The sequence below is a fragment of the Bubalus bubalis genome, chromosome 17, assembly GCF_019923935.1.
Source record: "Bubalus bubalis isolate 160015118507 breed Murrah chromosome 17, NDDB_SH_1, whole genome shotgun sequence".
Classification (NCBI taxonomy): domain Eukaryota; kingdom Metazoa; phylum Chordata; class Mammalia; order Artiodactyla; family Bovidae; genus Bubalus; species Bubalus bubalis.
In genome coordinates this window covers 19607035-19622346 of record NC_059173.1, presented here as the reverse complement: position 1 = coordinate 19622346, position 15312 = coordinate 19607035, and the positions used below count along the sequence as shown (strand labels likewise).

Below are 15312 nucleotides of genomic sequence, written 5' to 3'. Positions count from 1 at the left end.
TCATGAAGTCCAGGTGGAAATGGAGTCTTGAGAAGCTTGTGACCTGGGTCCTGCGGGATTTTCCATCCGGCCCCCTCAGCCCAGCTCAGGGCACCTTTGATTTTGAGCCACGAACATCTTCCTGGTTTTTCTGTGGCCTCTTTACATCGGTGGGTTCTTTGTGACATTGACAGACCCGAGGCATGCGCCGTCTTGTTTCCACGATGGAAAACCTTTCCTAAGCCCGGGCAAGCCTGCGAGCCAGGGGCAGCGCTTTTACTCTGCCGAGGAGACGCCCACCCTGCATGCACCGCCCCCTCCCTGCATCCCTCACAGCATCGTTGCCCTTCACGTCTTTAACTTTCCTTTGCAGTTGACCGAAACCTCCTCCCGTTACGCCAGGAAGATCTCCGGCACCACCGCCCTCCAGGAGGCCCTGAAGGAGAAGCAGCAGCACATTGAGCAGCTGCTGGCCGAACGGGATCTAGAGAGGGCGGAGGTGGCCAAGGCCACGAGCCACGTGGGGGAGATAGAGCAGGAGCTCGCCCTGGCCCGGGACGGACACGACCAGGTGAAGTCTGGCCCTGACCTTGTGGCGGAGATGGTGACGGGTTCTAGGCTGATCTTGTCACAGAGTCGGTGACGGTTTCTAAATTGAGGGAGGAGGCTGGGCAGCATACCTGGTGCTCGGAGCTGGGGAGCTGATCTCGAGTGTGCTGAAATGAGCATAGACGTCTTTGCTGGGCTTGTTTGAAAGCTGTGCCCTGGGTCCCAGTTTCCATCATCATAAAGATGAAGTTCTGTTCTTCTTGAGTCTGCTGCGCTCTTTGGTCTTTACATCCAGGTCTCTTGGCCTGTCTGTTGTCAGATGAGCTTATACACCAGGACCTTAGTAGTGGTTACAACTCCTGTTTTGTAGATTATGCTTTGTATGAGTTTCAGCTTCAAAAAAGATGAGAGTGGAGACTTCCCTGGTGGCCCAGTGGTTAAGACCTTGCCTTCCAATGCTGGGGGTACAGGTTCAATCTTTTGTTAGGGAGCTAAGATCCTACTTGTGACCAAAAAAAAAAAAAAAACACAACCAAAAAACACCAAAGCATGAAACCAATAACACCAGTATTTTAACAAATTCAATAAAGACTTTAAAAATGGTCCACCTTAAAAAATCTTTTAAAAAGAGATGAGAGTTGTTTTAGCATTGCCCCCTTTTGCTTTAATGGTGTGGTTTTTCATCATCCGGCTCCCAGAAGTGCTGCCAAGAATAACCTGTTATAAGAGATCGTAGAAAGCACTTTAATGTGACAAGGTTTTTGACTAATGCCAACCCACAGTTGTACCACTTAGCTGTAGCTCTTTGGAGGCACGTCTGGGCCAGCATCTGGGTCAGGAGGAGGCCACTCACTGACACCCTTGCCTTTCCCAGCACGTCCTGGAATTGGAGGCCAAGATGGACCAGCTGCGAACGATGGTGGAAGCTGCCGACAGGGAGAAGGTGGAACTTCTCAACCAACTTGAAGAGGAGAAAAGGTGATCCCAAAACCTGCTCTCCTTTTTAAACCACCTTAGGGAGTGCTTTCCCATCCACAGCCTTGTTGGGGTCAAACCCTTGGAACCAGAGGACTGACTGTGTGTTCAGTGGAGATGGGATTCCCCATGCTGTGTGAGGAGGGTTTGCTTTGACTTGGCTTTCTTGAGAAGTTTGGAACCAGATAGATGTGCTCTGATGAACTGAGCAGCTGTATTGAGCACCAGCTGTGCACCAGACGTCCTCTAGGGGATGGCCCGAGCCAGTCCATTCAAGCCCGGGGCCCACCTCAGCCATTCCTCGAGAGGGGATTTTTTTTTTTTCTGGACCCAGTTACCTGGTATTTATGAAACATTGTCCACGTATCTGATGAAATTATGTGTGTTGGGGAGTGGGGTAGTGACAGAGGGGTCTTGACCTCGAGAAACTCACTGCCTTTAGAGGAAAACAGAATTCTCAGTTAGAGAACTATCCAGGGCAGGATGAAATCCAGTGCTAAACTGTGTGAGACAGAGAAAGCAAGCTTGCTTTTCATAGGACTTTTGAGGCCGTGAGCGAACAAGCTCTCCGGAAAAGGTGTCTGCATGAAATCGGTTGACTGTCTCTGGGTTATGAGACATTTGTCCTCAGTTGCACTTAATGCCATATGCTGTCATTTCTGATCACAGTGATGTAACTTAGCGGTCTCTAGGATGACCAGGTGCTCAGGAAGATCACAAGCACTGGCTGTGGTGGGAGGTACGAGATGGGGGGGGTCATACATTCAGTGCTTCACTGAGGAGATGACTAGCCACTGGGGAGGAAGTTCTCCTTGAATCTCATTCATAAAAATGGCTACAAGTGAACAGGACACTGACAGACCCTTCCAGGCCCCTCTGAAGGCCAAGGCCCCTGTACCACTTGCTTGGGTTTTTAAACCAGCTCTTGCTGAGCTGACTTCTGGACAGTAGAAATGTTCCCCCAGCTCTTCAGTAAACTTGAGGGCATCAACCTCAAAATTCTACTGAGTAGAATTTTTTTATTCTATACTTTGTTAGAAATGCTAGTGAATTTTATTTATTTTTTGCACGTAGCTTATGGACTTTGTCCTTCTTTTCACAATCCATAGGGTTGCAAAGAGTTGGACATGGCTGAAGCGACTTAGCGTGATGATGGACTTTGTCCTCCTTTTCTTCCTTCTCGTATACCCAATTTTGTAAAGATTCATAGTGTGGGTGTTACCCAGGTCTTGTAAATCTTCCTAATATCATATTTCATTGACTTTGTGATGGCATTAATCAAAACCCACAGCCCTCATCAGAGATTTTTATGATATGGTTGGGGGGAAAAAGCTTGCATTTTTAGAAGCAAGAAATAGAATCCTTGATCGCCTCTCTCCCAAATTATTCCCAGCCTTTTTCTCCCAGCCTTGGAACAGGTATTCATGTTGTCCTGGGAATCTCTGCATGGGGAGCCTGCTGACCTCACCCTGGAATATCTGATGTGGGTGGTATAAAGACAGACTTGTTTTTTGTGCTACTTTCCCCCCTACGTTCTGTTACTGGAAAGCAGAAATTATAGACTTCCCTTCTCATACGTGTCTCTATGGTGATCAGACCTCTTCCTTCCAGGTTGATCTTGTCTTGATTAGATCCATTTCTGGTGGTTGTGACCTGGCGAACCAGTTGATTTTCTCAACTCTTCCCTTTCTGGGATCCATACCTGGTTAAAACTTTGGCATTTCCTAAATGGAGAAGAGCTCTCCTCCACTTTGTGGATTTGTAAACCAGAGGCTTTAAAATGCATTTCTTCATTTTCTACATCTCTAAGGCATTTCTTTCCATCGTCATCTGCTAAATTCATCAGGACATTGATTTTATATATATAATTTGGGGAATAAGGCAGAGGTGTTCCTTAGTTACTTTCTTAAGTATTTCGTTTTGATTTTATTCCACAGGAAGGTTGAGGACCTTCAGTTCCGGGTTGAAGAAGAATCGATTACTAAGGGCGATCTTGAGGTAAAACCCCACCGGCCATCTAAAGCTTCTGCGGGTGCGGTATTCAGAAATTTGGATAAAACCACTGTGGCCAGAACAGGCAGCAGAGGGGGTGGCAGGAATCCCCACCTCTGGGCTGTGGGCTATGGCTGAGGGGCTGCCTGCCCTCCAGCCTGTCACTATGCATCTCAACTCTGGTAGCTGGGTAAAATTTTCACTACCCTTTTCTCATGCTTCCAAATTTAAAACCTTGCATTGGAGTCAATCAAGTCATAAATCTGGCAGTGTGTCCTAAGTGAGACTCTACTTATTTTTCCCTTGATCAGAATGGCATTTTAAAGAGCATTTTTTATTTTATCATGATGGTTCAGAACACTCTCAGCTTTCCTTTTCTATTGAGCAGGATAAATCCTTTATAACCCTATAGAAAATAAATATATGTTATGGTAACTGATTTTTTAAAGTATTAGTAATTACCAGAAAAGAAAAAGCAATTTTTATCTCATGGCATACTTTAAATTCAGAGATTTTCCTTATTCAGGACTTCCCAGGAGGCCCAGTAGTAAGGAACACACCTGCCAGTGCAGGAGACCTGGGTTCGATCCCTGAGTCGGGAAGATCCCCTGGAGAAGGACATGGGAACCCACTCCAGTGTCCTTGCCTGGGAAATCCCGTGGACAGAGGAGCCTGGTGGGCTGCAGTCCGTGGGGTCTCGAAGGGTCAAACATGACTTAGTGACTAAACAATGACAGTGATTCATATGAGTTTTTTAATAAGACCCCAGAATTAAATGGCTTTGATGCTTTTCAAACCACTGCTAGATGTATGACAAATGCAAATTTAAAAAATTTCAAATTTAGCAGATTTTTGGTACTTTAATCTGTAATATCTTAATAGACGTTTCTTGTCTGTGCAGTTCTCAGAATACACATTTTTGCTATCATTGCGATTTTAGAGTCTACTGAATGCCCACCCCATGCTTGAATTTCAAAGCCCTTCCAAATAAGAAGGCTGATTTCTTTTGAAATATATGTATCTTTACAATCAACAAAGAGTAAGGGAAACATTTTCTGAGGTCCGCTGTTATAAGGCCCAGAATGTAATGGATTATGAGTAATTTTGACAGCTATCTTCCTCACTCATTTCATATAGAGTCACACTCCTTTAGTTGACTTCTGTGTTGTTCTCATCCATTTTAAAAACACCCCAAAATCTCATTAGAAGTTTCATATCATCATCTAATTCATGTCAAATACAGCCTACAATGTTTTGAGGAGGAGCAAGTTAAAATATTGACATCAGCACTAGATAGGCTAGTATGTCCGGTAAACATGTAATTAATCAAAGTTATGCTGAAACCCTAACACATATTGAAACTCTAGTTGAATGTCTCTTTTGTTGTTAATTTTTTTATTTTTTTACTGATAGCAAAAGAGCCAGATTTCTGAAGATCCTGAGAATGTAAGAGGGCACTTAACTGTATGGATACTTTCCTTGTTAACACAGATTGATTACAGATTAAAATGCTTATTGATACACTCAAATACTAACTGCATAATCTGACCTTGAGACATTGTTCTTAATATTTCTGTGCATGTGGCTTTCAAAGCTGTTACATTTGAATCCTGAAGAAATTGTATGTAATGACTAAGTTCTGTAAACCCATTTGTCTAACACACAGGCACATGTTTGTTCTATAAAGAATTTTGGCAAAAAGACAAGAATTATGTCTGGGGGCCCAACCTACTTCATTTAATTCATAAGGCCTTCTAGTTTTAATAGAATTCTTCCAAAATATATGATAGCTGACCAAAACATAAAACATATTAGATGAAGTTGTTACAGAAATTCTGGGGTAAAATTTCCCCAAGTTTCATTTATTCCCATTAGAATAAAGGAACACGGAGTCCCAGACTGATTGCCTTTTGTGTGAGCGCCTGCTGCTGGCCAGTGGCTGCCAGTGCGGCCGACAAGAAATTCAGACTTCCAGTTTGTTGGGTCAGTGTTTCCCCTAGTTGGTGAAGCTGGAGGCAAGCACTCTTCAGTGAAGACACTGTGTTTTAAATTTATTATTCTTAAATGTGTAATTGGAGGATAATTGCTTCACAATGTTGTGCTGGTTTCTGCTGTACAACAAGGTGAATCAGCTGTAAGTGTACATATATCCCATCCCTCTAAGTTTATTATTCTTGAAGTGAGATTTTTTTCTAGTAGCAGTGCCACAAGGTATGGAGATGTTTTGTTTTGTTTTGTTTTTTCTTCCTCCCTCTGTTTAGTATCAAACACCCAATTCAGGTCTTACCAGAGTGGCTCAGAAGCGATCTTACCAGAGTACTTAAAAGCATGGCTTCATGGCGCACCCTGCCGGCCAAGATGCCAATTGAAAAAAACCTGAAAGCTTCTTCCTCTTCTGATTGACCACCACAAGAGAAAGAGATTAAAACAAAGGATTTTTCTTCCCAGCAGCTGAAATAGACAACTCAAGACTGAATTTTTTTTTAAAGCCTCCGTTCCAAAGGGTTCCTTTTTGTGCAGCTACTTCAGTGATCTGGGTCTCTTCTCTGCTCCCAAAGCAGGCTCCTTCTGCTGCATCCAGAGTCAGTCTGCATGAGGCCGCCCTCCTGCCTCTCCTGTGCGCTTCTCGCAGAGCCTTGGCTTTCCCTCTCAACTCCCCCACCCTACATGGCCCCAGGACGCTCCTCTTGGGATACTCTATCCTGGTCTGAGAAAGTAATAATCCTAAAAGCAGGGTGGTCCTATCCAGCCAAGCATTTCTATGACATACAGGGAAGGACAGGGAGGCAGCTTGCTAGTTCCTTTTGCTGATGGCTGGCCAAGTGCAGTGCAGAGCCCAGATCGTCCGTGGGCACTCTCTCACCAGTCGGGAGACACCCAGAGGATCTCGGAATGGGGAGAAGATCACGTTCAGTGGGTATTTGCTTTTTATCTGGAAGTAGTAGCAACTTTTTGGGCTTCCCTGGTGGCTCAGACAGTAAAGAACCTGCCTGCAATGTGGGAGACCTGGGTTCGATCCCTGAGTCGGGACGATCCCCTGGAGAAGGGAACGTGTACCCACTCTAGTGTTCTTGGGGCTTCCCTGGTGGGAAGTGACCTTTTACCCAGAGGACACTGAACTCTGCGTCAAGAGAAGAAAGGTACTGTTGCCTTTGCTTCTTCCTGTTAATTTTGCACTTCTGTTCTTGCGACTGTGACCCCAATTATTAAAATGTAGATCTGGATGAGATTCTTTTTTTGTGAAAGCAGGTAAATTGAACAACCTCTGTCTAAGGCACATCTGGGGCTTCGCAGGTGGCACAGTGGTAAAGAATCCACCTGCCAATGCAGGAGATGCGGGTTCGATCCCTGGGTCGGGGAGATCCTCTGGAGGAGGCAGTGGCAACCCACTCCAGTATTCTTGCCTGGGAAATCCCATGGACAGAGGAGCCTGGTGGGCTACACATCCATAGGGTCACAAACATTGGAACATGACTCAGCAACTGAGCATACACACACAAGGCACATATAGATGAAGGGGACTCTCCAAACAATTAAGTTTCTTATTTTTATTTCATTATTTTGTTGAGTGTATAGACTGAAAGAAGTGAAGAATTTTTACAGAAATTTTTTTGTTTACTTTTAAAATATTCTATGATGGTTTTTTATACCTGGTTCATAAGCAAACTGACCCCTTGAATGCATTGAAATCCCTAGAGTACCCCTGGAGTGAGTAAAGATATTTATAGCATAAAAGATTCTACTTTCTGCTTAAGCTTTGCCCTGCTTTCTGTCACTTTAGGGTTTGTTGTCTTTTCCCTTATATTGTCCTGACAGAGCTATCCAACTAGTTAAAACCACAGAATAACCAGAAACTGCCGGGGGAAGGTCTGTCGACAGGTTTTATCAGTTGATTACGTTGCTAACCTCTTCGGTTGGAGAGGTGAGTGGGGAAAGAGGTCCATTCAGACTGATCTAGATGATTTCAAGTTGATTAAGATTCTGCCACACTTAAGACTGTTAGAAAGAGATGGCCCTCTGGGTTCTGCATCAGGTTCCATCAAAATCTGAGGTTTTAAAACATGTGAGGATCTTACTGGCTCTTTTTGCATGGAGTTGAAACTCTTGCCTTTCTATTGAGTCACCATGTTTCTTACGTCTGAGCTGAGGCAAAATGATTGTTTTAGGATTAAGAGTATGAGCCCCTTCCCAGTTCCAGCTAAGCTTTTCTCCTGCTTTGAGCTCCAGGGATGGAGGCTCTCAAGTATAACTGTCACTGAATTTTCTCTTTTAAATCTAATCCCCTTCCTCTTTTTTTCCTGGTGACACTCTTTGGAAAGCCCATTTTAATGGCTCCTCACCTGTCATGTATGGGAATGTTGCTAAGAATCCCAGATCCTTCTCATTCATCTCAGCCAGCACCACTGGCGTGGTTTCCTTAGCTCCAGCTCCTAGACTTCCTTCGTTAGGTTTAATACTTGACCCTTGCTCACATCAAATTGTATGCAGAAGTACAGAGATCTGTGCTAGGAACTTACCAACCAGATGTAGAGTCATGACATTAATCTTGTCCATATTTGGGTGATGGATGTCCAGTTTGAGGGCCAATCTACTTTTTAAAGTCACTGAGTCAGTTACATACACATTAATGTCAAGTAGCTGTTGCGGGGAGGAGGGGAAATGATAGATTAGAGGAATATTAACTATTCTAATTTGTGCTGATAAACTTCACTTATCAATATAACTTATATTTGGCTGCATGCATCTGACACTTTTCATCTTGCCTCACGTGTTTTCCATTTTTTCTTTCTCAGTAGACTAGCTCATGTCCCCTGCCCACCTCATCCTCTCGTCCATAGTGTTCATCGTCACCCCCCACCTCTTCATCTCAGTCCACCCTCACCCTTCTCCATCACCCTTTCTGTTCACCCTTTGGCGGAAGGTACTGGTGGCTCAGCCTGCATGCCGCGCCCTTCTCCTCTTGTGCTGGCATGTCACGGTGGCACCGTTGTGTTTCTTCCTCTTCCTTTTTACTAACAGACGCAGACCAAACTGGAGCATGCCCGCATTAAGGAGCTTGAACAGAGCCTGCTCTTTGAAAAGACCAAAGCTGACAAACTCCAGAGGGAGTTAGAAGACACTAGGGTAATGGTTTTCACTATTTAACGAAGCCGATCCATGTTTGTGAACGATGGACCCCGCGGGTGACGGGCCCTGCAGTTGGCCTACAGCCCTGACCCAGTGGTTCGACTTGAGTCTGCTGGTCCTGGTACCGCCCAGGTCCTCATGGGTGTAGGCTGATGGGTGGGCCCAGGTGCTTTACGTTGAACCTTTTGTCCAAGGTGAAGATTCATTCCTTTGGTTAATTTGGCCAAAATCATCACGTAAAGTCTGCAGCTATACAGACTGCATGGACAGCCGCAGCTGCATTTGTGGGTCTTTGTATGAATACCAGGAAATAACCTTTCTCCTGTTTGCCACCAGAAGTCAATTGTCCTCTTGTTCTCATATTCCTAGGGGTTTCCTAAGTAATTTTTTTGTTATTGTTTTACTTTAGCTCTCTTTTTCTGCCTTCTTCCCTGACCTCTTGGGTGAAGAGAATGGAAAACACTGGCTCCTTTTAAAGAGAGTTAAAGATTTTCACCCCATTTTTTTTTTTTCCCTTGGCACCTGATCTCTTTGTATTTCTGTTACCCAGTAGGTTAAATTCTCAGCGGTCAGGAGGGAAAAGTGTGTTGGGAACAGAATGACTTCTGCCAACCCCCAGCTCACAGTGTTTCACCCTAGGAGGCAGTGCATTAGTCATGTGTTCACTTGAAAAATGAAAAAAGTGAAATTTATTTATATATACACTATACCCGGCACTTTACAAATGTTAACTTAGTCTCACCACAGTCCCACGAGGGAGGTAGTAGCATTGTCCCCATTTTACAGATGAGTGACACTGAGGCACTAAGAGGTTAACTAATATGTCCCAGCTCACACAGCTAATAGAGATAGTGGGGCCAGGATTTGCATTTGGGCCATTTGACCCCAAAGTCTGTGCTCTTAACCACTACAGGATGGAGTCTGTCTATTACAGAAGTCATTTTGTGCTAAAAGATTTAAGAACTAATCTGACTCACATATAAGAAAACATGTATGTATGTATACCTTTTAAATCCTGGATTTGACTGTCAGTAGCTAAATCACCAAGATCCTTAATTTTAAAATTTCAAAAATTATTCTGTCTCTAATCAAATTTGGTATCCTGATTTTTTTTCTTTTGAATTATTAGTGTTTGTAAAAAATTCTTTTCTCAAGAAATCATTAATCTAAAAAAATCTAGAAAATCAAGTCATTTTTCTTCTCTAAGTCGTAAGTATTTTATTTTTTAAGAAGAAAGAAAATGTTCTCAGTTGGCCTCAAAACTAAAGATGTCTTCTGTGTATTTGGTAAGGAAAAAAATCCTGGTAATTTGGTGCCAGGCATTTGTTACCTGAGAGTCAGACTTGATCTGGGAAATACAAGGGACTGATAGGGAGACTGAGCCCCTGTGGTGTGGCTGGCTACTGAAGCAAGGGTTTTTTTTTTTTTTTAACTTCTGAAGTGCTTTCCTGTACAGCTTTGTCAGCAAACAAATTTTTTTTTTTTTAATTTTCTGTGGATAAGAAAGCATCCATTCACAGCACAGTTTATTCAAGTATTTCAGATTCAAACTGTTGCCTTTCTGTAACAGTCCTGTTGATCCTCACTCTCGGTCTGCCAAGTATGGAACTAACTACTGACCCATATAAATTTCCCATCACCCACGTTCCTTTTTGGGAAGTGCTGTAAAATTCCTCTAAGCCAGTAAGCCCAGTTTATAAACAGTGTGCTTGGTGCTGTAGAGACATTAGCCAGAATAAGAAACAGTAACCTGACTTTTATGTTGGGAAAGGCAGACACAGATAGTTTCGCCCCAGGGCAGATTTGGGGAAATAAAAAATAGAAGTGCTGTGAAAATGCTCCATAATCAAACTATTATTTTCCCTCATTTTTTACTTGGCATTTCCTTAGTTTGACTGTTTTGTTGTGACTGATTAAGAATTAGTGCCCTGTTGGGTTCAATTTATTTGTAGTATAGATGTCGTAGCAATGGAGTTTAATAATGTACCTTATTTTGTGGTAACAAGCTCTCCAAGTCCTCACCTTCCCACCTCCACCCCAGAAAAAGCTAAGTCAATGAATTACCATCTTTCAAATACCTACAGTCCTGAAACACAATTACAGCCAGCTCTGAAATGTCCAGTGACTTGATCATGCAGTCTTGGGAGTCCCAAGTGCTTTATTTTCTTGTTCATGGTCAACCCTTGAGTCTTTATCCACCTCACAGCCTGTGTTTGGGCCAAGGGGCTGAAGAAAGCTTACATCCATTGCCTCCTGTCCTGTTAAAGGCAGTGAGGGAACAAGCCTTCACCCTGCAGGACATTTGATCTGTGGAATTTGGGACTCATTGATGTCTTGAAATCATTCAAGATCCCCTTCTGTTTCCCAGGTTAGCCCAATAATTAATTTTTATGCCCGAAGCTACCGTTTCCCACATTTTTTGTGCACCGAACTGATTGCCTATCAGACAACAGAGGGAAATAGCTTCCTAAGAATAAAAGGATGCAGGTTAGGAAAATGGTTTTCCTCATCCTGGGGTATGAGTTTAAATAACAGTAGATTCCCAGGTTCTGTCCCCAAGCTCAGGTAGAATCAGCGTGTGTGGGCCTGCGAACGCACATCCCTGGTGACTCACACGCACACTAAGGTCGGAGAACCACTGGGTTAGGGCAGCGACACATGTACGCAAGACGGTGAACGATTACAAACTCTAAAAGGGGGAGGGATTCTGTGTAAGACTCTTACGTGTCATTGCAGGTAAGTAACCATTTTTTCCTTGTCCTTTCTTAAAAAAAAGTCAATTTGTTCTTCTTTATCCACTTGAGGCTTTTTTTCTCCAGTTGTCGTGGTATTCACTGAAACATTTCCTAGGTGTTTTTATGCCAGTGCTACCCAATAGAATTATGACATGAGCCACAGATGTTTTATAATTTAAAAATTTCTGGTACCCACATTAACATGCGTAGGTTAAAAGGAACAGGTGAAATTAATAACATTTTATTTAAACCAATATATCCAAACTATTATCATTTCATCATATAATCAGCGTAAGAAATTGTTAACAAGATATGTTCTGTTTTTCCCCAAGTCGTCGTTATTTGATGTATATGTGACTTTCACAGCCTCGTTTCAAGTGCTGAGTAGCTGTATGTGGCTCATGGCTGCTAACCGGACAGCACACTTCCGTAAAGTCACTGCCAACAGATAGATAAGCGTGTATACCCCTTGGGTAGAGTAGGCAAAACAAAGATTCTTCTTCCAGAAGGCAAATATATAAGAACTTTGAAAGGTGCTGTTTATATTAACTAACTATAGTTAATGGGTACTCTTCTTGATTTAAGGTTCTTTAGAGGGAAAAGAGTTATTTGAGGAGTGAGTTAAGCTCAATAAAATTCAGTTTTATTTTCCTTTAGCATCTCAAAATGGTGAAAAGTTTGCCAAAGGCTGTAATTGGACTATATTTTGAATTGGAGTGTCCAGAACCAGGCTTAAGCCACAGTCAGGCCTGGATTGACACATAGACATTCTTGGTGGCTTGACTGGTGCCTGAGATGGGGTAGTCCCTAAAGATCTCCAAGGTTAGAGAAAATCATCAGTGATTCATCCTTTAAATGGTCTCTTCTTTCTCCTTGACTGCTGCTAACTAGGTGGCCACAGTGTCAGAAAAGTCCCGCATCATGGAACTCGAGAAAGACCTCGCATTGCGAGTGCAGGAGGTAGCTGAGCTGCGGAGGCGGCTGGAGTCCAATAAGCCAGCTGGGGATGTGGACATGTCACTGTCCCTCTTGCAAGAGATCAGCGCTTTGCAGGAGAAGTTAGAAGCCACCCATAGTGACCACCAGAAAGAAGTCGCTTCTCTGAAGGAGCATTTTGGAGCCCGGGAAGAAACGCACCAGAAGGAGTTAAAGGCTCTGCAGGCTGCCACAGAGAAGCTTTCCAAAGAGAATGAGTCCCTGAAAAGCAAGCTCGACCATGCCAACAAGGAGAATTCAGACGTGATCGCCCTGTGGAAGTCTAAGCTGGAGACAGCCATCGCGTCCCACCAGCAGGCCATGGAGGAGCTGAAGGTGTCCTTCAGCAAGGGGGTCGGCACCGAGACAGCCGAATTCGCCGAGTTAAAAACGCAGATAGAGAAAATGAGACTGGACTACCAGCAGGAAATAGAAAATCTGCAGAACAAGCAAGACTCAGAAAGATCTGCTCACACGAAAGAGCTTGAAGCCCTAAGGGCTAAGCTGATGCAAGTCATTAAAGAGAAAGAGAACAGTCTGGAAGCCATCCAGTCGAAGTTGGACAAAGCGGAAGAGCAGCACCTAGTGGAAATGGAGGACACCTTAAACAAACTGCAGGAAGCCGAGCTAAAGGTAAAGGAGCTAGAGGTGCTACAAACCAAATGCAATGAGCAAACCAAGGTTATTGATCATTTTACATCACAGCTCAAGGCTGCCGAAGAAAAGCTCTCAGACCTTGACGCGCTTCAGAAAGCCAGCTCCGAAGGTAAATTGGAAATCGAGAACCTCAGACAGCAGCTTGAGGCAGCTGAGAAACAGATTAAAAACTTAGAGATTGAAAAGGATGCTGAAAGCAGCAAGGTTTGTAGCAACATCCTCTGTCTTTTTTTTTTTTCCCCTCCATTTCTTATCTTGCGTTGTACCTTATTTTTCAGTTGAGGTCATTCATCCTTCAAACTCCTGACTTATTTAAAACTGGTGCTGACCTAATTTCCCATATGAGTGGAGTATCTTCTGAGCATCTTGAGTGTGGTTTCATCTGAGGAGATTAGAGAAAATAATGACTCAGGGGTGTGGATAGATTCTGGTTTCCTCGTATCAGAATACTTTATTATTGGGTTGGCCAAACAGTTCATTCTTGTCTTTCCATTAACATCTTACGGAAAAACTTGAACTAACTTTTTGACCAACCTGATACTTTATCTCTGGACTTGCTGTGATCTCTTGTTTCAGCTTGATTCCAGTCTGTAAACTCTTTTGAAAATAGAGAACTCCCCAAAATGATGGTGTTGAGGTAAATAAATTGAATGTATAAGAAGCTTAAAAGATAATCTCATCCTTTCCCATTGCCTGTCTGTTGAGTCATATGTAGGCTTCCCAGGTGGCTCAGTGGTAAAGAATGCGTCTCCCAACACAGGAGACATGGGTTCGATCCTTGGGTCAGGAAGATCCGCTGTGGAAGGAAATGGCAACCCACTCCCTTATTCTTGCCTGGAAAATCCCATGGAAAGAGGAGCCTGGTGGGCTATAGTCCATGGGGTCGCAAAAGAGTCAGACATGACTTAGTGACTAAATAACAAGAGTCACAGGTAAAACAGAATGTGAACTCTGAGTGCACTTGACTCTTGTAAATTAACATGCTATGATCAATAAGAGTCACAGCAAAATGAAGGTTAAGAGCCCAGATCCCTCCACATTGCTACTTATTCTCATTGGGGTTTTTTCCTACGTCACAGTGAGAGCATGGTCTATTCCTTGCTCTTGGGAGGATACATTGGACAAGTGTGCTTTTGACCAAGGCATAGGAAATGATAAGAAACCTTTGCCAGCTACATTTCTTACTAACTAGCCTTGTTAAATGTCATAATCATTTTTAACTGTTGTTCAAGGAAGGAATCCTCTTTCCCAGTCCTCCTGCCACTAGCTCAGGTGCTGGCACTGATGCTGAATGTTCTGAGCTTTCTGTGGGAGAAGCTGCTCTATTGGCAAGGAAGGAAAGGTTGTGATGGTTAAATGGGGAGAGGTGAGGACAGACGAGTGGCAAAGATTGCTAAGTAATCTTAGCCGAGGATGACAAGCCCAGAAAATTTTTCTCCAGTCTCCTCTTTTGGTTTCAAACTACCAATCCAAACACAGAAATTAAATTAATAAAGAATATGTAGCTAATGGCCGGTCTACTTTTTTACGTGAAGATTCAGTGAAAGCCAATTTTTCTGATGGCTGTTGTCTAGTACATGTTTAAAGTTTTATTTTACATGTTGAAAAACTTCAAGCATGTACAAAATACAGAAAATGAAATACAGTCACATGAGTCTACTACCATTCCTATCTTACGGTCTTTAAAAATCCAGAAAGTAAAACTGCTCAACCGTCTCATTTAGAAAGTAAGCTGATGGGACTTCCCGGGTGGTCCAGTGGTTAAGAATCTATCTCCCAATGCAGGGGACACGGGTTTGATCCCTGATCTGGGTACTCGAATCTGAAATGTTCCGGGGCAGCTAGGCCTGTGTGCCACAAAAAAGAAAAAAAAAAAATACAGTAAACATCTATATTTTCTGTTTTAGATCGTGCTGATAGTCCAAATTTAGGTATAGAGAAATACTGTATTTTGATTATTTAAAAATAGCCATGGACAGTCTTATCTAGAACTGATTGTGTGACGAGTCACTGGCTTCTTAGAACTAAAAGCAACAACACTAAAATGACCTTTTACCCATGCCTTTATTCCTTTCAGTTTTGTTTGGTTGTGTTTGTTTCTCATACATTGTTTTCATGTTTGTCTTATGTTTTCTTTCTCATTCCTTTTTGTTTCCTTTGGTCCATTGGCTTCTGTACCTGTAACTCTGTCTGGTAGGCTAGTAGCATCACCAAAGAGCTGCAGGGAAAAGAGCTAATGCTTAATAACCTTCAGGAAAACTTGAGTGAAGTCAGTCGAGTGAAAGAGGCTTTGGAAAAAGAACTGCAGACTTTGGTAAGTACC

The 15312-nt window shown here is 43.1% G+C and overlaps 1 protein-coding gene across 13 annotated transcripts in view; it reads left to right on the top strand.

The window, feature by feature from the left end:
* The window catches only part of CLIP1 (CAP-Gly domain containing linker protein 1), a 116440-nt gene that overhangs the window by 53433 nt on the left and 47695 nt on the right, over positions 1 to 15312 (top strand). For 6 of the 13 annotated variants that reach the window (XM_044930233.2, XM_044930231.2, XM_044930228.2 and 3 more), the window contains 7 exons: positions 353 to 550; positions 1403 to 1506; positions 3441 to 3501; positions 4909 to 4941; positions 8515 to 8619; positions 12249 to 13193; positions 15187 to 15303. In XM_044930233.2, coding sequence (XP_044786168.1) covers positions 353 to 550; positions 1403 to 1506; positions 3441 to 3501; positions 4909 to 4941; positions 8515 to 8619; positions 12249 to 13193; positions 15187 to 15303 — 1563 coding nt within the window. The remainder of the gene's footprint in view (positions 1 to 352; positions 551 to 1402; positions 1507 to 3440; positions 3502 to 4908; positions 4942 to 8514; positions 8620 to 12248; positions 13194 to 15186; positions 15304 to 15312) is intronic. The other 7 variants (XM_044930237.2, XM_044930236.2, XM_025267718.3 and 4 more) reach the window with 4 other exon arrangements.